This window comes from Corvus cornix, chromosome 8, assembly GCF_000738735.6.
Source record: "Corvus cornix cornix isolate S_Up_H32 chromosome 8, ASM73873v5, whole genome shotgun sequence".
Taxonomy (NCBI): domain Eukaryota; kingdom Metazoa; phylum Chordata; class Aves; order Passeriformes; family Corvidae; genus Corvus; species Corvus cornix.
The window spans coordinates 18,522,661-18,545,958 of record NC_046338.1 but is presented as its reverse complement, the minus strand read 5'-3'; the positions used below and the strand labels follow the sequence as shown (position 1 = coordinate 18,545,958).

Genomic DNA, 23,298 nt, shown 5'->3' with positions numbered 1-23,298 from the left:
TTGAGTTTGTCAGAGACAGGCAGACTTCTGAAATGCTGGATGCTTAGCTTCACATCCTAAGCAATTTAGCTTTTTTCATTACCCTTTTTACTAAAGAAAAGACTAGTTTACTCTTTCTCAAATGTGTAATAAAAAAAACACGTCAAGGCATGCTAATCATAAGGAAGAAAGTCCTACAGATGCTCAAATTTATATGCTTTTAGCAACAGTTTAGCACATATTATCGTAGTTCCCTATAGAGCAAAAGAAGTTCATTGCATGTTATACTACATGAATTCAGGCCCTGATGCTGCAGTCAAGCTAATGGGAGGTGAAATGTAACATGGATTAGAGTAACTTGATAGGGAAGAAATACTTCTAATGGTCACCCACAGAAGTGGGGAAAGAAAAAACATTTCCCACTACTAACATATTTTTTTTTTCCATGTTTACCTGGAAATTGGAAAAATACCTGAAATAAGTGGGGTGTAAAGAACCCATGTGTATCTTGCATTGTGTTTGAATAATTTCATTATGTCCAAAGCATTTTTATCAGAATGGTGCTTGGTTATGAGTTATGACTTTCTTTCGTTCTTTCTTTTTTTTTTTTTAATTTCCCAGTCCTTTGGCTTTTCTCCAAGCAGGAGAATAATTCTAACTTACAGCAGATGTAGTCCATCCCTTAAGACTCAGGATCAATCAGACAGACGGTGATTGTTCTCTTTAACATCCTAAGATTTACTTTGGTGTAAAAGTCAGCTTTGTGTCCTGCAGGTCCATTATTTACTAAAATAAATACTGCAAAAAGCAGCCATAGTCTGCTTGAAAATTAACAAAAACCAGATTGACTTTCTATTCAAAGATAAACTGTTCATCACAAAGGAATAAGAAAACAAAAGGCTCCTGATGCTATGACAGAGTTAAAAGCAAAAGTTCTACATGGAACATGGGCAAGTGAGAAAAGAGGATGAAGAACAGGTGGTAGAATGGAGAGAAGGGGAGGGGATAACAAAACAGGGGAAAAGTGTATTAAGGGCAAAAGCTTAGACCAAAGAGTCACATACAGCCCCAGGGGTATGTCTGCAGCACTTCAAAAAAGTTATGAATAAAAGACCCCCAAACACTACTGTGATGTGTATATTGATAACAGAAGTGTTATCTGTATTTTAGAAACTTCAGATGCTCATTTACTCAAGTAGGAATTGAGGTGTTATGTACTAAAGCTTGGCCCAAACAGGCTCATATTTTGAGTACTTTTCTTTACTCTTTATATTTGGTATGGTAGAATAGCAACCATTAGCTTAGCTGGCAGCCTCTAGGCTGCTGTGGAGTAGAAAAACAGCCCTGACAGAGTTGAGGATCTGGACCTAGATGTTCCCTTAAAATGGGACATGAAAGGTCTAGTTTACCTTTTAAGTTGGCAATAGTTAATTGAGAAATACTTTAATCAATGCTTCATGTGATTTAAACCTGATGCAACCAAGTAGCCTGCCTCTGAGAAACTTTCCAACAGAGGTTTGCAATCTTCCTAGGACTCAATGGTTTCGATGAATAACATTTCTAGCAGGCTAATTTTCTTGCTAATTATCATCAAACACCTAGACAGACTTTCTGCTATAGTAGATATGCTTTGAAAAAAACTAAAGTCCCTTCAATCATGGGCAAAAGGAAATTACAAATTCAGTGATATAAAGATTTTTAAATCTTAGTGTTTCATTACAATATCTTGGTGCTAAGATAGAACATCTTATAGCTGATAGATAAAAAACCCCCCATAATTGATTTTGAAATTAAAAGTCACAATCCATGGAAAAGAGTCCTATTTTTTTTATTAAAAAATAAATTAGGTTATTGCAATTCTAAATGGCAAACTGTTTTCCTCCAACCAAATGTGTTCTGACCAAAGGGATTCTATGCATTTTTGGCTTTGTTGAGTGCTTTACTTCAACTTTAAAAGGAAAAATAAACCCTACAATACAGCTTACCAAAATTCATGGATCTATACCCCGTATACTTTGGGCATGTAAGTCCCAAGTGTATTCTTCCTATTCCAAAATACTTTGAGGTTACACTTAGTCATAAATGTTTCTAGCTGACTTCTCTTCATTTCATTCTGTGCAACTAGTATGAGATGGAGGAACAGACTTAAAAGGAGAAAAATTCTTACTGGAAGAAACAAAGGCAGGTATGTCTCTCTCTGCCATAGTCTGCATCCTTTCAAATTCATTCTGCTGATGCCAAGGCTGGTCCCTCACAAGATCACAGCTACATCTGTAGTGAGTAGTATTTGCTTGGTGTCACAGTACTCAGGCAGTGCGAAATCAGATCCAAGGAAAATTGTGTTACCATGGCTTTAATGGGGGCAGGGGGGAGCTTATCTTTAAATGGCTGGGATGCACTTGCAAAGCACATAACCCAAACTCAGAACTGGCAGTTTGAGGCTATGATGGGAGAGTAACAAACAGGCGTACACCAAACAGATGGGCCAGCCAGGCTGTTACAATGGGGTTCAACTGCAGCTCTGGCTCTGTATGTGGGAGCTCCTCAGTCAGTCTTAATTGTCAGCCTGTATTGACTTTGGTATTTATAATACCTTTGTTTATAGGATTATGATTAATTTCTTCCGCGATTGAGAAAAAAAGATTAAAAAATATAGGCCTTCTAAATCCTATGATATTTTGTTCCTTTCAGGCTTATAACAAATATCCAGTGACAGTGATATAGGTTCTCTCTGCAAGAAGTGTGAAATTACAAGTATGCATATGTATATGATCTCATTGTCAGTATTTGACAAGCTTGAAAAAAAATGTTTTGGCTATAGAAGCCACTGATGTAGGTGTTATGAGGCATATGGGAGAGGTCTTTCAAATTTTTGGAATGCTTGAAGCAGGAATTTGCTGTGTGGGCTAAAAGGACTATATCTGTGGCCCAGGCAGGTGGAGATCACACTTTCCTAGCTGGTTGTTGTTGCAGTAGTCCACCTAAGCATTCTGCAGGAAGGTGGAATGCAGCATAGCCAAAAGTTGCCATAGCAATAGATTATTATGCAGTTAGAGTAAAATCTTGGATATGTATATGCTGCAATTAAAGTGATAACTGGCTTGAATTTTTGGGAAAGAGCTCTACTGGACATAATCTTAAAAAACACAAAACCCCAACAAAATGAATCAACCAAAAGGGAAAAAAAGGCAAAAGAACATAAAACCTTTTGTTCACTTGTGTAAGAAGTTGGCAGTTCCACAGCACCATGATTTGTTTATTTTTTCTCTTGTTAAAAACTAAATTAGTGTGAGGTAAATGACACCCAGCATAATACAGTACTTTTTTTGTCAAACATATCTTTCAGTTTCTGTGAAAATTGTTGTTTTGTAGCACGAGACTTATATGGAATACACAGTAAAAAAACCACAAACAAACACAAATTTAGGCATGAGACTAGACAATGTAATCTTGTTTTATTTGGCGGGGGAAGATCTTTTTTTAAAATCATGGTATGTGTTCTATAGCAGTAATAATTTTCAGTGGAGATAAGATGCCCTACATTGATGGATAATGTTTGTTATAAAGGGTTAATTTCCACAAGGAATCTGGTTTAGCTCAGATTTTTTTTTTATCAAATTGATTCTGCTTGATTTGATGTAGTGATCTAATATGACCTTGATTAAATTAGAGAGAAAATGATGATGCAGACTGTTCGTACTATTGACAATTGCTACCTTAGGCTAGGATGGCAGTGAATTAACGTCTTGCCCATATTTTGCAGGGACCTTGGGTAGGAATTAATTTCTCCTATTCACTTTGACCTTGCTAAGAAGGCAATAACTGTTGCTGATTGTAAAGTTAGCCTATTTCACTGGTTCAGAAATAGCTTCAGGAACTTGTTCAAAACAGTTGAAGACAGATGACTGGCTTGCCATCAGCCTAGTAGTTCAGCAAGGACACAGGGATGTACCACAAGTCATTTATATTATTTGAGCATCAGTTCCCCAGTCAACAGCTGAGATTGTGGATAGTCTTTATACATCATCTCACACCAGCAGCTGGGGGGCTACAGCTACATCTGAGATTTTAAGTAGAAATTTCCTTTCTTCTGTGCAGTGTATAGGTCCTGAGTAAAAGTCATCTATACAGCAAGGTTGGGAAGATATTTTCTTGAATTGTCCCATGGAAAACCTGGTTAAGTGTTTGTTTCTTTTGTCCTGTTTGCTGGAAGGTAGAGAGCAAAAGATGTGCTGGTTAGTGCTTTGGGGGCTTCTATTTAATTTTCAGCCGAAGTACTATGTTACTTTACAGGAAATTTTTATGAAATGTAAAGCAGTATAGAACATTTTTCTTCAGCTATATTTCATTGCTTGGCTTAAAGCATTCAAGTTAATTACCTGTGTCTGTTAGTGTTGATGGCTGTTAAACACTACTATAAAATTCAAGCTATAGTTGAGGTTTGTTGCACTGAGCACTGTGAAGACCTGTATAAGACAATAGCCTCTATTTGAAAATTATTTTCAATATATAGTCTTTTAACTGTGTTTAAATCTTGCAGTAGGAGCAATACATTTTCACTGTGTGTATGGCCACAACTGCTGAAGTTACAGGACAGCGAAAATGAATCTTTTCCATGTAAATGGAACTCTGTAGGAAGCAACTTGCAGGCATATGAAGAGTAGGTTTAAAAATGTGCAGAGTCCTGTTAATGTTTACATACAACACTGGTGGAGGGAGGAAAGGTTTGCTGTTTTAATGGCAATCCAGTACGTATTGAAGTTAACATGAAAAGAGAAAATGTTAAATTTTGTGTATTATAGTAACTAAATGGGAAGATGTCCAAGAATAGAGAACTAATATGTGTTTTAACACAGATAAACAACTAATGTAACTTGTAAATCATTATTTCTAAGCAAGCACATACTACCTCTCTATTCTTGTTTTGCCTCTTCTGTTAAAACTAAGACTTCTCTGGTAAACCTGCCTACCAAAGCTGATTTATGATGAGACTAGCATACAGTTCCTATTATTTGCTATGGCTTTCCGGTTTTACTTTTATAGTGCTCTCATTAGTGCTTTAATAATAGATTCTGCAATGACTGGCAGATTTTTTTGCTTGGTCACAGGGCATAGTTGGAGGTGTTTTAAAGGTACTAACCTAGCCTAAAACTGCTGCTCTTGGTCAATGGGCATTACCAAGTAAGGCTGGTGTTGTGTGAAAAGGGGAGACTTTCTCAACCCTTAGCATGGGGAGATTACTAGATTCTTAATGTTTAATTTGTCTGTCAGTGCCCCAGGAAAGCTGAGACCCTTGTGCCTGACCAGTCTGTCAGCATCCTGTTTGGGGGATCCTTCGCTGAGCAGTCCTGCTGGATAGGAGAGTGGCTCCACTGACTTAGGGAAACATCAACAGTGAAAGGGAGGCCCCTCAGCAGGTCTTTCCCTTCATTTGAGTATGTTACCTGCTGCCAGCAACTGCCAGCGTCCACAAAGGATTCACACTAACAGTTTACAGAATAACACTCTTAATATAAAACTGCAACAGGTTAAGGTTAGAAGGGTGTCAGTGATACTGTCTGACTACAAAAATATACTTGGAGGAATAAAATGTTCAGCATTCACAGAGTATGATTCTTACCCAATAGGCACTCCTATGAGGGAGAAGACTGGCTCAGCCTGTTGACTGATCCCAGCAGTTGTGGTGGAGTCTTCCCTAACCTTTCCCACATTCTCAACTTACTTTTATACCATTTCTTTGTATGTACGTGGAGCTTGAGTGACTCTAGTCATACATGCCTTTGTTACTGATTGGTGTAAAACTACCTCTCTTTCCTTTTAAAGATACAGTCAAAGAGAATACAGAACGCACATTCAGTGACGAGTTGTTGCACCTCGGAGGAGGGGAACTTTGGAATAGAGGGGTGCATTAATATTTTTATTAGGCTTTAATGATGCAAGTTCATCTAAGGGGAGGGATTTTGCCCCAGTCACTGGTTCAGCAGTGGGACATCTTCCCCTGTCTCCCCTGGTTGACAGGTGCTATGCAGTTTATCAGCTGAAAAGCACCATCGAGCTCCGCCTCCCTGAAAGGATTTCCACAGAGCCTGGCCACGGTGTCTCCACTCTGCTCCATGTTCCATTCCATCTCTCTTAGCAGGTGATGGGGAATCATCATGGAATAGGCTTCAAGTCATGCCAACCACTTTCCGCCCAGGGAGCAGCAAGTGTAATTTAGCCAATCATTTCTGTACTGTTATAACTCCTGTTAAGATGCTAATGTAAGTCCTGAGTTTCTTCTAACTGTACCCCCAATTACCTGTGCTCAGGGTCCCCAGTCATTTGCCCACAGCTGGGATTTCAGCCATGAGAGGAAAGGATGTATTTCAGAGACAAAGGACTGCAATTATTTATACAGACATTGAGTTACCATCAGTTGCTGTATTTCTCTTAGAAAAACAAACTTGTTTCTTCCTTTTTGAACTACCAAATGTAGAATGATCTGAACACAGTTTGTTTCAAGAATGTTAACCTGGTGGCAGTTTTTCTTTAAAAAATAGTAATTTAAAAAAGGAAACAGTAGCCATTTTGTCTGTCAAATGTTTGTTTTATGAGTCATTTGGAAAGCTATCAAAGTTGAAATGAGTTATGGGAGTTATGGTGCAACTATAGAACCCAATAGTTTAAAGCTAGTAGTATTTTGTAAATAATTCAAGAGGCTGGTTTGTGCCACATTAGTATCTCTGGAAAGCAACAAAACTACATAATCACTCAAAATAAATAATTCTCCTGCTGATGCCATAGTTGGAGATATGAATTCATGCCAACAGTTCAGTGAATATATTGGTGGTGTCTGTCTGTTTTGGAGGTTGATCTGCCTCTGATCTCATTGCATGCTTTCTTTAGGAACTGCAAGCACAGAAGTAGTTAATTTTGCATGGTTATAAGCTAAGCAGTAACTCACGATCTCTAACATTTACTTGAATGAAGAAATACTTGCTGTTGCCAGAAGTATGTAGTAAGCCCATTCTATAATAGCTTGGTAGTCTGACTTTTTGGAGACTTGGAAGGCTTCTCTGTCCAGGGGAGGGAGGACTGGAAGATCAGGTATCACTGCATCCAGCCAGCTGACATCTACGGGACTCTTGCATGAGCTCAGTATCATTTTCTCTACTCCACTGCTGCACAGTGAAATGGCTCCAAACCAGGTCTCATTCAAAGGGCAGACCTCACCCTTGCCAGAAACTGGCTGCCACAGGGAATGTAGAAGATGCAAATAGAACCTTGTATTGGGCCTCAATGCAAATGATCTGTTCCTTCAAAACAGAACTTACTTTTCGCTCTTCTCACCCTGAGGTGTGATGTCTGGAAAGCAGCACTCTTTGCTTCTAACACCTGGAGCTGAAAGATGAATGTGACACCCCTTCCACCACAACAATTATGAGACGTCTCAGAGGCAACTAAGTGATTTCAAAATTTCACATATTATAATGGATTTTGATTTTTTCCAGAAATGATAATTTTTTCTGATGTAACTGAGTGTTCAGAATCACTAAAATTAAGTCTAACATACTCTTCCTATAAAGTACTTACAGCCTTCTTGCCCTCATGCTCAGTGCTCCAAAATCCCATTTTAATCTGAGATCTGTAATTGCTTGTATCCAATCATGCTAAATGTGTACACTTTTTAACTTACAAACACTCAGATTTCTTGACTATTCACTTAGCTAGGGTCCAGCAATATGAGAAGCATATTAAGACTCTGAAAATAAATTGGGACACATACAGAGAAAAGATTCTCAGAGCAGTGCAAACCCAGGACATCAATTTAGCAATTCTCAGCCTTAGTAATAAATATAGAATTTGTCCACAGATGTCATCACTGGAGACTGGAGGGGGGAAAGATAGCCAGATTTTTCTATCCCCTAAAATATCCTAATAAAACATTTGGTGGAATTTAAATTGGAAAAAATATGCCATGCCGGGAACAAGTTTTACTTCTTAGTAATTCTTTGAATTTCATGATAGTGGTTATCAAAAGATGTTTGTGGTGTGAAAATGTGTGAGCTCATTTTTCATAATTTTTTTCCCCCAAGATGATCATGTTGAAACTTGTGGTCCTTGCTACATCTTAAAAATTATTAAGCACTTTAGGCGACAAGCTTTTGTTTACACTGATACAGATGGCTGGAATAAATTAGTGGACTCACTAAAGAACAGCTCATTTGTAGTTTTAGATGCATTTGGGCCCACATGGTGGCCATTTTGTTACTTATTCATCTATTTGTGCTTTACAGTTCCATGCCCAAAGGCTATGTCTGACTAATGATCAGAGCTTCCTCCTAAGAGAATTTATAATTGTGTGTACCTCACACCTAAAGAGCATTGGTACTCCTGCACTGTGCCATACCCTGGGTTATCCTGTGTAGCTGCTCCCTCTGAAGAGCACTGAAGAGTAAATCCAATTGTAAACAAGCAGATTAGAAAAGCAGTGCATGTCTTCACTACTGTGAATGTTGTAAGTTGAGCATTTCCCCTAAATTGGTGAAGAAATGCACGAAGTTGTAATTATATACTGCAACATCAATGCTGCTATTTGGGAGAGGTAGTCAGAGCAAGCTTCCCTAAATTAAGTCTTGAATTCAAGTCCTCCTGTATTGGATTAGGATGAGCGAGGAAAAGGATGGCATAGTTACTCTATGACTCTTCACTAATGCACCTTTCAGAAAGAGTACAGTAAAACCTCTCTTCTCATACTTCAACCTCTTCATGTGTATACACTTGTTTCCTCCTTGACACCAGTACAGTGAAGACATGCAACACAAATGTCCTTATGCTGATGAACCTGGCACTGGAATCAGCAGCACTACTTTCAACTTTAACAGTGATTTATCTTGTCCTGTAAAAGTCACCACCACTGCTGCTATGACTCATAGTGTAAGAGAAAAAAATCAAAATAAATCTGAGAAGCTGTTATGAGCCTCCAGAAGCAGCTTGTATTCTTCATGGCATTTCCTTGCTAATCCCATTTCTCTTGGACCCTGTGCATACTGGATATACCACCTTTACTTTGAATTTGGTTGAGCCAAACTAAGAGGGCAGAAGCAGTAAATAACTGAAATATAAATCTCTGCACTGTCATTGTTAGGTAGAAAGAAGGTAAAAGAGCAACTTGGGTTCAAGTCAGGCTTTCCCAAATCCCATGAATTTGACAGGTGAACCTGCTTAGGTGTAAGTAATGAGCAATCTGGACAGCTAAACTGGGCATTTAGATGTTGAGAGATGCTAGCTGTGAGACTGTAACCATCACACTTCATCACATGCAATGAGTGAGGAACCTGATCCTGGAATAAAACCAGCATGGAATTAAAGAGTGCCCACTGGGTTCAAGGTACAACTACATAGCAAATTTAAGTCTGGAATGTCTGTCTCTCTAGCACTTGAACTGATGTGAATCAGGGGCAGTTTTGAAGAAAAAGTGGGGAGCTGCTTGTACCACCTATCAGTACACTGAGACCTCCAGGCTCCCTAATACATCACTGCCAGAATTTGAATGCTGAACTTTCAGAGTTTACAGTTTACCCTTTAAACTTGGAGATTAACTACTGCAATGGCTGGAGGAGGAATCCTTTGGTTTAGATTGCAGGTTGTGTTCCTGGAACCATTTGAAATTGAGGGACATGGATTTTCTTACTGTCTGTTGCCCTGCCCTCCTTTGCCCTCCCAGTGAGGCAACCATTCCCAGCACAAGGCTGTAGCTGCTCTGGTAGCAGTGAGTGCCTGGAGCTTTTTGGAGAAAGTTCACATGCAATTATTTCTTTGGCATGTGAGCAAATTTTACCTGACGAGCACAAGGAACAAAAGGTTAATGGCAATTTTTCAAAAGCCTATAACTCAACCAAGCCTCAACAGCATTTCATGTCAGAAGTGAGTTAGGTCTTTAGTATCACTGCTCTGTTTCTACTGCTTTAAAAATCCTGCTAGGGGGAGAAACAAATTAAAATCAGAGGCTTAGCATTTCATGAAAAAAGCCCAAACTATATCTGGGCTGTGTAACACCTCTTATTAAAATTTCTTATAACTTCTACTTTAGAAAAAATGAAATACTTGTATTCTGATGCATGTTTTGTGTGTCTCCTTGTTTTTGTCCACTTATTCCTGAAACAAAGTTCAGCTGTAAACATGCTCAGTGCTGATAAAAGCACTATTTGCCACAGCTGAGAATCCAAAGTTCAGATGAGTGATCTACAGAAGGCCTGGGGAAAACTGGCAAACAACAGCAGGCTGACACAGACTGGCTGCCTGCCATGGTATAAAGGCAGCAAGTTGATTCTCAGCAGAAACAGGGGAACAGAGGAGCTGTGAGTTAAAGCAGGGTATGGTTAGGTCTCTGAATCCCTTTCTCTCACCAGTATGTAATGACAGAATAAGTCTTGCTGCTTTTGTAGGAAAAATTTCTACTTCTGTGAAATCTAAAGGTGTCACTGTTTATTAGTTTCACTGGTCAAAAATCCTACAGGTGTCAGGTTCATTACATGGGGGTAACCAAGGGTTTACAACTTGCAGAACAAGACAGAAGATATGTGTAATGGAGAGTTCAGTGCTGGTCTCTTCTATGTAAATGCTCGTTTAGAACAAACGGAGACAAACTGTAAGAGGCTGGTCACAAAGCAGTTTATTATTTCATGTACATGGAAATATTCCTTGTAAAAATGTATTACACCTAATGTACTTGCACAGTCAATATAGTGCTGTAGGTCAGTAGCAAACACAACCAGAAAACTCCCCAGCTAGCATCAGACCATGGAGCTGCTCAGCAATGTCAATATTAGTGAAATGAACCAAAGGTTCTTGGATTTGTTAGCGGTAAGTACTAGCAATGAAGGAGATCCTGCTTCTGATTTTCCTGCCAACACTTCAGCTGCTTTACATGGGCGATTGTAATCAGCAAGAATTGTTATGCAATAGTGCTGAAGCAGAGACTTGAGAAAATATAGCTCTCACTTGAGACACAAAAGACCACAACCTTATTTCTTCACATCTTACAAGGGAAAAAAAAAACCGCCTCCACTGGGCATCTCTAAAGTGCTCCTTTACAGAGATGGAAAGAAATAAAATAATTACAAGGTAAAGAAAAATTTCCATGCTATTCTGTGAGAGGCATTATTTCTGGAGATGTGAAAGGAAAAGGCAAAGCAATTCTCTACTGCATCCAAAGGGTCACCAATGTCCAGAAGCTACTTACAGTTTTCCAGGCTTTTTGTAAAGTAAATAGGAGTAGGAAGCCCCCCCCCGGCCCCCCCAAATGCTGTTCTAAAGAGGGGAGAAAAAAAGCTAACTGGATAAAATGAGTGCTGTAAAGAGAATTTTGAAGAGCAGGTCTGGGGTATGTTTTGAGAATGGGAGGAAGAACCCAAGAACTTGCCTGGCACGCACATTGGAAAAAATCAAAGATTAGTTTAGAACTCCTCTATCCTTGTGAAATGGTGATAAAAGTGCTCATATTTTGAGGAATAATAGATGTGGCTAAATGAAAGTGCTCTCTAGAAACAGGTGCTACAGTGTTTGGTTGGCTGGTTGGTTTGTTTGGTTTGGTTTTGTTGGTGTTGTTGCTTCCCCAAATGGAGAGTATTTGCTTTCTTTTTAGACCTGTTGCAGTGGAAATGTTTATTTCCGTGATACCGTAAATACTGCGTTTCTAGTGTTAAACACTTGCAATGTTTGGTAGGCAGTGACCTGGCCTTCGCGCACTACTCCCACCCGCTGGATGGCTTCTGCGAGGGGAGTCTCCTAAAGGGGTGGGAAGGCTCGCTGTCCCTGTGGGGAGAGGGGTGAAGGTTCAGAGACAGCCCAGGCTAGTAGCGCTGGGAAGGGTCCACCCCTCTTTGCTGGGCAGGAGAGTGGCCCCAGGCGCAGCAAGGCTGGCTGCAGCCGTGGCGTGCAGGCTGCTCCTATGGCATTATCATGAGTGGTTGAACACAGCCAGGGTAACGCCTGGCTCTCCCCGCGCAGCTTCCATTCTACCAGCAGGGAATGAGAAGGCAGGGCGCAGGAGGCTGGGTGTGCACGTGGGGCGAGGCAGAGGGACTGTGCCGAGGGTGCAGCGGCTGGGCGCGGGCTCCGGGCCGCTCCCGGCGGGGCGGTGTGTGGGGAGCCCCCGTGCTGTGCTGCTGCCGAGCCGCGTCCCCGCCGCTCGCTGGCCGCTGCCGCCCGCCGCAAGCCCGGGAAGCGGGGCCAGGAGCCCGCCCGACCCACGCGACACCTGCCCGTGCCCCGGGGAAGCCCTGCCCGGCGGGGCGGCTCCGGCCCGGCGCGGGGGGCGCCCGCCCACCTGGGCGTTGCTGCCCGGGCTGCCGGCTCCGCCTCTTCCCGCTCTCCGCTCCCTTCCACTCCGGGACTGCGGGGAGCCGGGGAAAGGCGGTGCGGACACCATGGCTCGTGTGCTGAGCCGGGACCCGGTGGACATTGAGGTACCCACTCGCCCTGCCGGGACGTGCGGCTGTCGCTAGCGGGGAGGGGGCTGTGCCCGGCGGCGACGGCGCCCGGTAAAGTTTGGCGGCGTTAGGAAGTGCCTCGCCGCTGCCCGCCGGCGGTGCCCGGAGCCTCGTCCCGCCGTGCCGACCGGCCGCGGCAGCCCTGGCACCGGCCCCTGGAGCTGTGCAGCCGCCCGGGCGGCCGCAGCCCTTGCGGGCAGTGGCTGCCGGAGCAGCGCCGGACGCACCGCTCCAGCCGTGCCCCTGCCCCGTCCTCACGGCGGTGAGCGCGGCCGGCGCCCGGCCGAGGGGCGTGAGGGGGTGGTGCCCGGCGCCTCCCCTCTCCTCGCCTCCTCCCGTCACTCCCCGGCGAACTCGAGGGCAGGGTGTGACCGAGCTCCGTCTCCCCGGTGAGGTCGGGCTCCCGGCTCTGGCAGGGTTCCTGCGGGGCAGGGCTGCTCGGGGGCCGTGACCTGATGAGCCCTGGACGGTCTCAAGCTGCGTGGCCGATGGCCTCGGGCTCAGCATCCCGCAGCTGCCTATGGGCCAGCGGAGCTTTGGGGGACCCAGCTCATCGCTGTCTCGCCATGGGTCAGGCTGTGCTCACGGACTGCTCCCAGTCTCCTCGGACCAAAACAATTGCATGGGAGACTGAGCAGGAGGGCAGGAGTAGTACCCTTGCTGCACGTGGCTTTCTCACCTGCGGCACTTGAGGGTTTTGCATGACATTCCTTGCTGCACGTCGTACTGGGTGCTGGAAGTAGGGTCCGGACCTGGCCTTGGGAAGGTGGAGCTGAGGTGGAGTGTGACCAAGGCTGGTGCAGTGGCACACGTGGGGAGCTCCTGCTGATGTTAGCCAGGTTGCAAGGTTGGGCTTCAAGGTAGCATTTTCCCACCTTTCACAGGACCTCACATTTGGCTGTGAACTTAAGCTCTTTATGAAGAGTCTAGTAAAACAAAAGCAAAAATAAATCAACTTGTGGTTGATAGTCTTGTTCTGCCCTGACACAACTTTATGTTGTGGTATACCTTGAAGTGAAAAATGTTAAGTTTAGGGTGGGCTATTGCAGCTCATTGAGGCCCAGTCATAATACACAAATATGCACAGCAAAAACTTGAATATATCTCTAGGTCAGTTGTGACTGAATTTCATCATTAGTTCTTGTATTGAGTTTTTATGTCCAGTCCATTTTCTAGCTGAGCTGCTGCTCAAACCCTGACTATGTCCAGAAATGGTCTTACAGATACTCTGATAAAACTGAAGCATGGAAGGGATGGGAAGAATGAGCTATCACAGAAGTCTTCCTGGCAATTAGGGAGGCACTGTGGTATGAAACCAGCACTGTCTTTTACTAGCTCAGGGGTTTCAGAGCAGCCAGATTTTTCTTCCAAGTGTTAAAAGTTCATTCCATGACAAAGGTTTGATTTAAGTTGTACAGGTTTTTGAGTACTTAAATTTTTAATGCAAAATATTTCTTGTATTACATTGCTTTGCATTTCTATATATGTATGACTCAGATTCAAAGAACAATGTTATGGTAGGATCCTGTGTTGGTGATAGTAAGCAGTACAACATGATTTAGGAGATGAATTGATGGATTTTGAAAAGGCTAGTGTTTGCTTTATTCTGAGGTTTCAGATAGAAACTTTGGTCAGTATCTTCCTGTATTTTTGTTTTCAGCAGTGGTTTAAACTAGCAAGGAAATCAATGCAGTCTCCTTCTAACCAAGTGTATTGTCTTTCCCCCATCTGTTCGAATAAATTTAGACATTGTATGGTTTGTCTCCCAGATGAATATATCAATAATTACTGATAATCTAATTGCAGCATTGCAGCCCTCTGTGGGGTTTTTTGTGTTCCCCCCCCCCCCCCCCCCCCTTCATAGGACTTTGTTTTTTGGGCAGGGAGAAGTACTGCATTTTCAAAAAATTTATTTTATCTTTGTCTTTGAAGTAAGGACAGTGCATGTTAGCTAATCCTATCATTGTAGATAAATATTCTAAATTGTTTGTTTGTTGAGTGGAGGAGTCTATCAACATGAGCACTGGCAGCACAACTTGAGTGTCTTGGTCACTTTCTTGGCTACAGTATAAAAACTGAACCAGTGATTTAGTGAAACTTATCTCAGTGGTTAGTGTCTCAAATTCAAGTTCATATAATTAAAATATTAAAAACGACGTTTGAAGTCCTAGAGCTGCTTTATCATTTTTTTAAATAGTTAAGGCTAGATAAAACGACATGTCATTGGTTAAAGAGGAGCCAAGAATGTGTGCTAGAAGTAGCTAAAATCACAACTGGTTCTCCAAGTTATTTTACAAAAGAAAAATTCCAGGAAACTGTCCCTGAGGAATCTTGTCCCCCTTGTTTGGCTTAGCCAGTAGCTTCAGCCTCTGGACCTAACTAAAGAAGATGAAAAAAATTACATAGATAGTTGTGTTGTAAAAATCTGCTTTCCAAATTGTGGAAGACTAGGCGTGTTGTGATTTAAATATATGTTTTTCACCAGTTTTATTTTTTTTAACACTCAAACAAAAATAAGACCCAAAATACCAAAACAAAACAACAACTCCCTCCCCTCAAGTACTGGCAACTCCACAAACCCCAAACACTGCCTTTTTTGAATACAGTCAACTGTCAAAGTGTGCTGCTAATATTCCTTGGACGCAGATACTCCAAGCAAAAGGAAAGAAAGCTTATACATGTGAAAGTACCTGCCTTGGATTTATGGTATAAGGACTTGCCTTAGATTTTTGTTTATTATCTCTCTAAGTCTTTACAAGAATTTTTGAAATCTACACTATGAGGGCAGCATTCCCTTTCTAACTTGTAATGTGAGACTGTTAAACGTCCATTCAAACCCCAGAGAATGTTTACAGGCTTCATGTAAACTTCCCAATCATACTCTGGGAAAAAAGTCTTCCATTCTTTTGCCTTCTCTCTTGTTTCACCTGATTCCTATCATTGTGTGCAAACCATATATAATTACATCTATTGCAGTCTTAAGGATTCTTTGAAGAATTGAAGTTGTCCAATCAAGTACTCGGAAATTAATGAATTGCAAAACGGTTAAATGTTGAATGGAATCTTGAATGACACTGTTCAGTGTTGTTCTCTGCGTGCTGTGTTTTCCTGACAGCATTCCAGTGTTTCTCTGCACACTCTCATCATTTCACTTGGTGATATTTGGGTAGTGGATACTTTCTACCTCTTAGCCACCCAGAGTACAGCTGGGGAGAAGAGTAGGTCTCCCAGCCTTTCTTGGTAAGGGCTTCTTCGCGGCAGAGTGGAGATACTTTGCCACAGTGTTGTCACAAACCTGAAACATTCACCGAAAGTTAAAACCAGCCCCCCAATACAACTTAGAATGAAACAGCGTTATCATTCTTATAGTAGGTAGGCAGTATGTTGGCACTTCATAGATCTATCTGAATTATGTATTGCATATATTTAAAGGGGAATTGGGTGTTGATGAGTGGGTAATTCCCTGCTGGACCAGCAGCTGGGTACCTAGAATGCTGTCACAGCTGTTTCCACCCCAGCACTGATGCCTGACTTGTGAGAATAAAATGAAAGGTGTGAAGGGCTAGAGCCATGTTTTGAAATTGCAACTGGGGAATTGTCTGAGAACTATCAGGGTAAATTTACATCACTTTCACTTATCATGTAACGAACATTGTCACTATAACTATGTTATGCTTTCTCTTCATTTAGCTTCAGAAGGTATAAATGGATCTTAAATCATGTATTTTTATTTCAAAAGTTATATAATTCAACCAAGTATTTCTTTGGTGTTACTTCAGGGTTCAGAGGAATGTTTCTTAAGGGCCAGACTGTGCCCACTGGGTGCTTACCTTAGTGGGAACACAAGAGGCTCCAGGAATTCTTCAGTGCCCAGCAGGCACATTTGAGTTCCTTCAGCAGCAAGTTTTACTGCTATCTGAAGGCCGTAATGGATGTAGGATGAGGTTATGGGCTGTTTGGGCAGCTCACTGATGGTACAGACAGCACACGTGCACTCAAGGGCTGCAGCTGGTTTCAGAGTCAGCCAGGGGAGCAGAATCCCTTGTGCCATGCTTCCTGCTGCATGGAAGGGTCACTTGGGAAGTGCTCCTAAGCCTCGAGAAAGCATTACTGTACTACCTGCAAATTCTGTACTGTTTTAAGTAGCAGGTTTTATAGCAGTGGCAGTTCTTCATTCCCTGGGATATACTTAGTAGCTGTTACCAAGCATGGGAGCATGGGCTAAGACAGCAAGGTAAGCAAGTTTCACTTTTCAGATTTTTCTCCCAACGCAAATGGACAAGAACAGTGGAAAACTGCAAGTAGAAAGGTATGTCTGAGAGCTAAGCTTGGTGTGCTCACAGGAGGAAGCAGGGCAGGGATTGAAAAATAAAGAATACTGTAAAAAATAGGAAACCTTCGGTAAGATAGCAGGGAATTCCACTAGTCAACATGGCTCACAAAGCTATTAGGCAAAGTTTATGTGAATAAATAGCTGAAGCTAGCTTTCTTTGATCGAGGCTAAACTTCTATTTTTAAAAGCCCCAGTTATTACAGTGTCTCTCTCTGTTGTAGGTACCTGTTAGTTTTCTGAAGTTCCATAACGAAGCTTTAATATGTAGAATGTTTTTATGCTACTGCTTTATAGCTTGTTATGATGATCAGATGGCTGTTCCAGATCGATGGCTGTGGCTTCCTAGGGTCATTTGACAAGCAGTCAGTGAGAAAACAAAACTTCCTGTTTAGCTGTTTTTGCTTAATGAATTTCTCAAGCCTTTTCATTGTTTTAGTGGTTTTATTGTAATAAACTCTTAGCTGAGTGGAACAGCAATTATAGCATGATTGCTTAGACCTCGTGGAAGATTATAGACCACAATTATCATGTCTGTCTTAGAAAATTGAACAATGATTTACTCATCAGGTTAGAATTTGATCTGGCAAATAGGAAGGAAAGTCTTCTGTATGAAACATTTTATCTTTTCATGTTTTATATGCAAATCCTGCTGATGCGCAAGGAATTATGTATGGTCTTGCCTCTACTGCCAATAGTCTGCTAGATTGTAGCAGTCAAGCCTTCCAAAGTAATTACATTGGGAAAAAAATCGACTTGTGCTTTTCATTTTTCTTCCGCCTTTGAGTTTTAATGTTACTTATGAGTTAAACTTACAATTTTTTCCACATCCTTAGAATTTTACTCTTTATATAAGGTCTTTCAAGTAAGAGCTGCTGATCCCACTCTTCTCATGGCTGGGACTTAAGAGTAGTCACTGCAGTTAGCAACTCTGAAAACAAGCAGGAACTGAAATGCATTTCTTTTTAGTTACAGAAATTAATTCCATGTTATAGACCAAACTTGAATTATAGTCTTTCCTCTGCTTAGTGTCACATCTTTTAAGAAAGTACAACTATATGTTGATGTAGGAAGCTGATATCCATGAGGCAGGATTTTGCTGATCAGCTGTGACAAGAGTGCAGCACTGCAGGGCAGGTATTTGAGGCGCATTTGAAGGGGTGCAGTTTTAGCAGCAGGGCAGGACTTGCCCAGTTTTCAGTGCAGCCCAGAGAGGTGTGGCTGTATCAGATGGACTGGGATTTGCTTGCACCCAGGATTGCTTAGGTCTCTCCATCCTACTGGCCAGTGTACATGCGTGGTGCAGTTTGTGCTACCCGAAGACACAAGCTGCTGCTTTTCAAATTAATACTTTGAAAAATTCTACTGCCTATCCTATCCTATCCTATCCCATCCCATTTTGCCAGTGTCAGTAAAATGACCCAGGGAACACAAAAGTAACTGGCACTGAGTTGGGAATGCACGTCTAGTTAAAATATTGAGAAAAGCTGAAATTCCTGGTGGCTGCAGACAAGCTGGATTGAATATGTCCTGTTTGTTCTGGCTATGCTAACCCTTTGACAGCATTGAGTTCAAATCAAAAACTGCTTTCTCTCCCTCCCTGGTTGCCTGGCAACTTCCCTCCTCTTATTAGCATATGATTTCTATTCCTTTTTTTATTTCATCAGTACAGCGTTACACACTCTGCTCCCTGCCCTGTGCTGTCGCCTTTGAGAAGAGCAGGATTTGTGCCTTTATATGAGACTTCGGCAAGTATGTGATTTGGCAAAGAAATCAAACATTTGGGATTAGGAACCTTTGGCCATAAATGCCTTATCAGAAGCTCAGAGGGTGGTGTTTGTGTGGGCATGTTTTTCGAAGTCTTTTCATTTTCATTTGCTGTCATTTTTATACTAAGGGCAGAATTCTTGCAAATCAGCACAGCATAAATGTCTGGCCTCTCTACATGTGCAGAGCATCAGTTTGTGAAACGTGCCAACAGAGATTGGCTACACAGACCTTGGGGGGCATTTTGTCCTCTTGGTCTGTATGCAGTTCCATAATGTAATATGCAATGCCATAATTCAAAATATAAATTTTTTAAAAAGTCATGTATATTCAGGTCAAACTATGATTGGGAAAGAAGGCAGCTAAAGAAGTAAGTGGAAGAATTGAACTAAGTACTCAGATTTTCTTCTCATAATAATGCGATTTAGGAAAAAAGAACATTTTGCCTTTCAATTGGCCAGGTGTATTCTTTTATGAAATAACAGGTGATTCAGACTGGGTCTGTAGTTTAAATTGCCTTTTTTCTGCTCATGGACTCTTACAACTATAATAAACACCCCAATATTTTTTTGCTGTTGCATCTGGTAAAGAACGTAAGATTCAAGTAGGAGTAGAAAAAACCTACAGTAACAACAAAAAATAGAAGACAGTGAGGAGGAAATGACAAAGCATTTGAGGGGTGTTTATATCAAGATGTGTAAAGGAGTTTTTTCTTAATATTATCCAAATCATAAATCAGAAATGAAATAATCTACTTTTTCAACATCCTTGGGTTTTTTTATGCTGTGGTCTGAGTTTGGCAATTTCACTTTTCCTCTGTCAAAATACTTTGATCTTCCTGTGAAACATCTGGGTTCTTACTGTGGTCATAGATGCCTCCCTAAGCCAATGTGGAATTTTCAGTGTTTTTAGGTCTTGCAGAGACTTCACCATTTGAATTAAGAGTAAGCCCACCTATAAAAGTATTTTGTTTTTAAAGATGCTTCCACTGTTTAAAGATATCGTTTCAGAAAGCATTATTAGTTTGACAAATATTAATGTATGTGATGTTGGTATTTAATTTGTAGATTTAAAGTGATAAACACAATGAAGTCCTTGAAATGCCAGACCTTTCATCTCTGCTCAAGCCAAGGTTCAATTTTATTTTCAGTATGACATTTGCTGCCTGAAGTGTTACAAGTGACTTGACCTTAAAATTACGTTTATTTTAGTTCATTGAAATGGTTGGCCTTTCCAGTTCAGCTTGACACCAGCAGTGCAAATGGGAGAAGACAGACATGCTTGCCTGTGACTCTATTTGAAAGCAAATTAAAAAGGTATCTAGGTGATGAATCTGAATATTTCCATTTAGATGGGATGGTAGTCATCAGTTAAAGGCAATCATGGTGCATTCTGACATTTTAATTTCAGGTTCAAAAACAATTATATATGTAATTAAGGAGTAAAGTGTCCAGGCAGCCAACCTGTCTGATTTACATGTCTTGTTGGTGTGTGTGGGGTTTTTTTAATAGATATACCTGCGCATACCACTTTGAGACTGTAGAAGGTGGAAAATCTGAAAGTTTGATGTTAGTTAATATGTTCTTCTTAAGGACACTCTTCTTTCAAGTATTAGTCATACACTCAGTGTCATTAGGTTTATGTTTATCATGGAGATTGGACTCTGTGCCATTTTTAGAGAGGTTGTTGTGGTACCTAGTTTATTTATTAATATATTGTGGCATGCTTGCCTTGGTTTTTGGTATGATTTTGTTAACTGTGCTCTGAGAGGCCTTATTTAAATTGAAACTTCTGTTGGGATGAACTGTCCTGGCTGAGCTTTTCTCAGTCAACAAAACATTTGGCCAACGTAGAGAGAATGAAGCAGGCTGCTGTGTAGGAGATGCATGTCTCCTAAGACAGGGATTTTTTTCTTGTGCTGTGCACTCTGTACAGGGCTGTCTGGCCAGCCTTGAGAGAGGTCCTCATACTGTCCAATTGCATGTCTGTCAGTTGATTAAGGAATGAGAATATTGTGCTCTGAAGGGAGCCCTTTGCACTCTTGAGCTGAAAAGACAGAAGGCAGGACGTGCTTCTGAGAGAGGAAAAAAGTGCTGATAAATATGTGGAGGGATCTAGGGGGAAGGAGAAATAAAATAAGCACTGCAAGCAAGCTATTGCTGAGTTTAATAATCACAGCATTTTCCAGTCCAGCCATTGCACCGTTAGCATCTCTACTAGCATCTTGCTCATTGTAAAATGCTTGGGTTTTCCTTGATTGTGAAGGGCATTCTATGAAACCCAACTCTATTCTGCTCTTAACAATAAGCTGGCTACCCTTCCACCCAGGCATGTCTAGCATCCATGCAAAACTCCAGAATTCATTTGTGAAAGTAGGTAGAAGTGTTAGAATAAGTTATTAAAAATGTAGACCCATAATGGGAGTAAAGAAGATTGCAAGTATAAAGAGAGGTTTTACACCTGGAAGTTATTATAGTTATTTAGATTGAGCGAGAATAATAACCAATTGTTTTCTAAGATGTATGACACATTTATGAAAAACCTTGAAGGATAAATGGATCTTTTTAGTATGCTACTTCCACAAAGGACTCTATGAATAAAATAATAGTGAGAGAACTCTCAGTGGATGCTGAATACTGCTAATTGATGAAATTATTACTTATTACACTGCAACTGAACTCTGCTTAGAAACACTATTTTCAGTATGATTTTTTGAAAATGACAGCTGAAATGTAAGAGGCTTTGTATTGAAAGTGAATAGTGATAATTTCTTGATATCTTTGAAATGAAGGATATTTCAATGACAGTTAAAACTGAAAAAAGTGTTTTTTCTTAAGTGCACAGATCATGGACTATGACTGTGAAAATAAAATGAAATTTCCTGAAATCAATAAAGTAGACTTAATGTGGATTTATGAGGCGTTTTAAAAATAACTTCAAGTATTCTATTTATAATAAAGCAGTCAATTATTTGTGTCGGCAGTTTTCATATTATGTCACATTTTAAGGTTAAAAATTAGGTTTGTGAGATAGAGTGTAGCCATCATATTAAGGAAAACTCTTAATTCTAAATTAAATCAGTATTGAAGAATACTGCTGATTTACTGCTCAGGGCAAAATGGGAATGAGGACCAGATTTGCTTTTCTATTGATGAAATTAGGGCCTGCTGTCCTTCTTGGTGTGTCTAGTTAGGTCTATATACTAACTCTCATGGATTGTTATCAGTAATCAGTGTGAGCATCTGCACTCAAAAGATCACATATAGTGCAACATTTTGCAATGTAATTACAGGTAAATACAAGGTCTAATTTTAGCCTTAACAAATCTGTTCATCAGTGCTAAGATGAACCTCCCTGTTAATTTCAGCAGTCTTAAGAATCAGAGGGACAAAGTAGGCTTGTGCAAATTCATGCTCACACTTGTGTGTGGTTGTGTTTGTATGCTACAGGAACACAAGATGGGAGATTAGAGGTGGTTCCCAGACTTATTCTGCTTCCATTTTAAAACTGTGTTTGATATTGCCCTTTTTTCAGTTCCAATTGAAAATGCAAAATTTGAAAGATTTTAGTAAGCACGAACATAGCTTTTCAAAACAGATGGAAGTGAGAAAGTGACAAAAGAGTTGGGAGGGGAAAAAAAAAAAAAAAAAGCAAAGAAGATAACCACAACAGAAGCTGTTCTAGAATGCTGGTGATGAAATGTAGAAAGAAAATGAATACAGAACAGAAAAAAATGAAAATATTATCTCTTCTCAAAGTATCTATAGTCTGAGTAAAGTTCAGTAGTCAGCAGTAACCAACACTCTGCTGAAGGGCCAGAACTCTTTCATTAGGATAGGGTATGATAAGAAATAGTTTCTGGAAGACTGTAGAGTAAGAACTGCTTCTGAAGTAAAGCAGAATAGCTTGCATGCTGCTAAATCTTGGTACCGGGTGAGGGGATAAGATGAATTGATTTAGGAACCCTTAGAAGTATTTAGCACAAAAGCGAAGTTAGATAATTTTTAACTCCCAGTATAATGTTCTTTATGCACTTAATCAATGCGCCCTTAGTGAAAAATATGTAAGAAGTCTTGAGAGTTGGGCTAAAACTCTTTTAGTGCTGGAGCAGTGTTCTTGTCATGCTTGCTCTGAGATTTGCTTTTATAATCTTAGCTGAACAGCAAATCAGTTCAACATCTCATCCAGGTTTGCCTTCCATCCTGTGCAGGGCAAGGCAGAACATGGGGATGGAAGTCTTGTTCCAGGAGTGATTCCAGTAATGATTAGACTATTTTACAAAAGTGTCTGTTGTAATTATTTGTGACTCTTAGCCAATTTTTCCCTGTTTCAAATGGAAGCAGGGAACTCATGTATTTAAGTAGAGGTAAGTGTTGAAACTTAGGTAGAGTTTCAGGCTGAGAGCCATCATCTTGGAGGCAGCCAGTTGGTGTGTAAGTCCAGGAGGGTGAGAGAGAACAGCGGTTGTGGTTGTTCCTCCTGTCTGGTGTTTTATCACACTCAGCTAAGGTGTCCTGCTGTTAATCCCCTCCTCAGGTGCTGTAAGAAGCAGCTTAGTTTGGCTTGCAACTTCCACTCCTGGAGTTAGACTTGCCCTTCTTACAAAGCTTCCCTGTGAATGTAGGCCCTGACTCAGGACAAGGGAGCAAACAATAGCTAAAAGAAGAGGTGACCTAAAGTCAAGTGGAAAGAGCTCAACATGACTTGGCAACACGACTGAACCATGTCCTGGGCTGCATCTAAAGAAGT

At 40.9% G+C, this 23,298-nt stretch overlaps 1 protein-coding gene across 6 annotated transcripts in view; it reads left to right on the top strand.

The window, feature by feature from the left end:
• The first annotated feature begins 12,279 nt into the window (after positions 1 to 12,279).
• DPYD (dihydropyrimidine dehydrogenase) overlaps positions 12,280 to 23,298 on the top strand; it is a 354,140-nt gene continuing 343,121 nt past the window's right edge. For 2 of the 6 annotated variants that reach the window (XM_039555944.1, XM_039555947.1), the window contains exon 1: positions 12,280 to 12,428. In XM_039555944.1, the coding sequence (XP_039411878.1) occupies positions 12,390 to 12,428 (39 nt within the window). In that variant the 5' untranslated portion in view covers positions 12,280 to 12,389. Of the gene's footprint in view, positions 12,429 to 12,480; positions 12,504 to 18,504; positions 18,535 to 23,298 lie in introns of those variants that run through there. The other 4 variants (XM_039555945.1, XM_039555946.1, XM_010409176.4 and 1 more) reach the window with 4 other exon arrangements.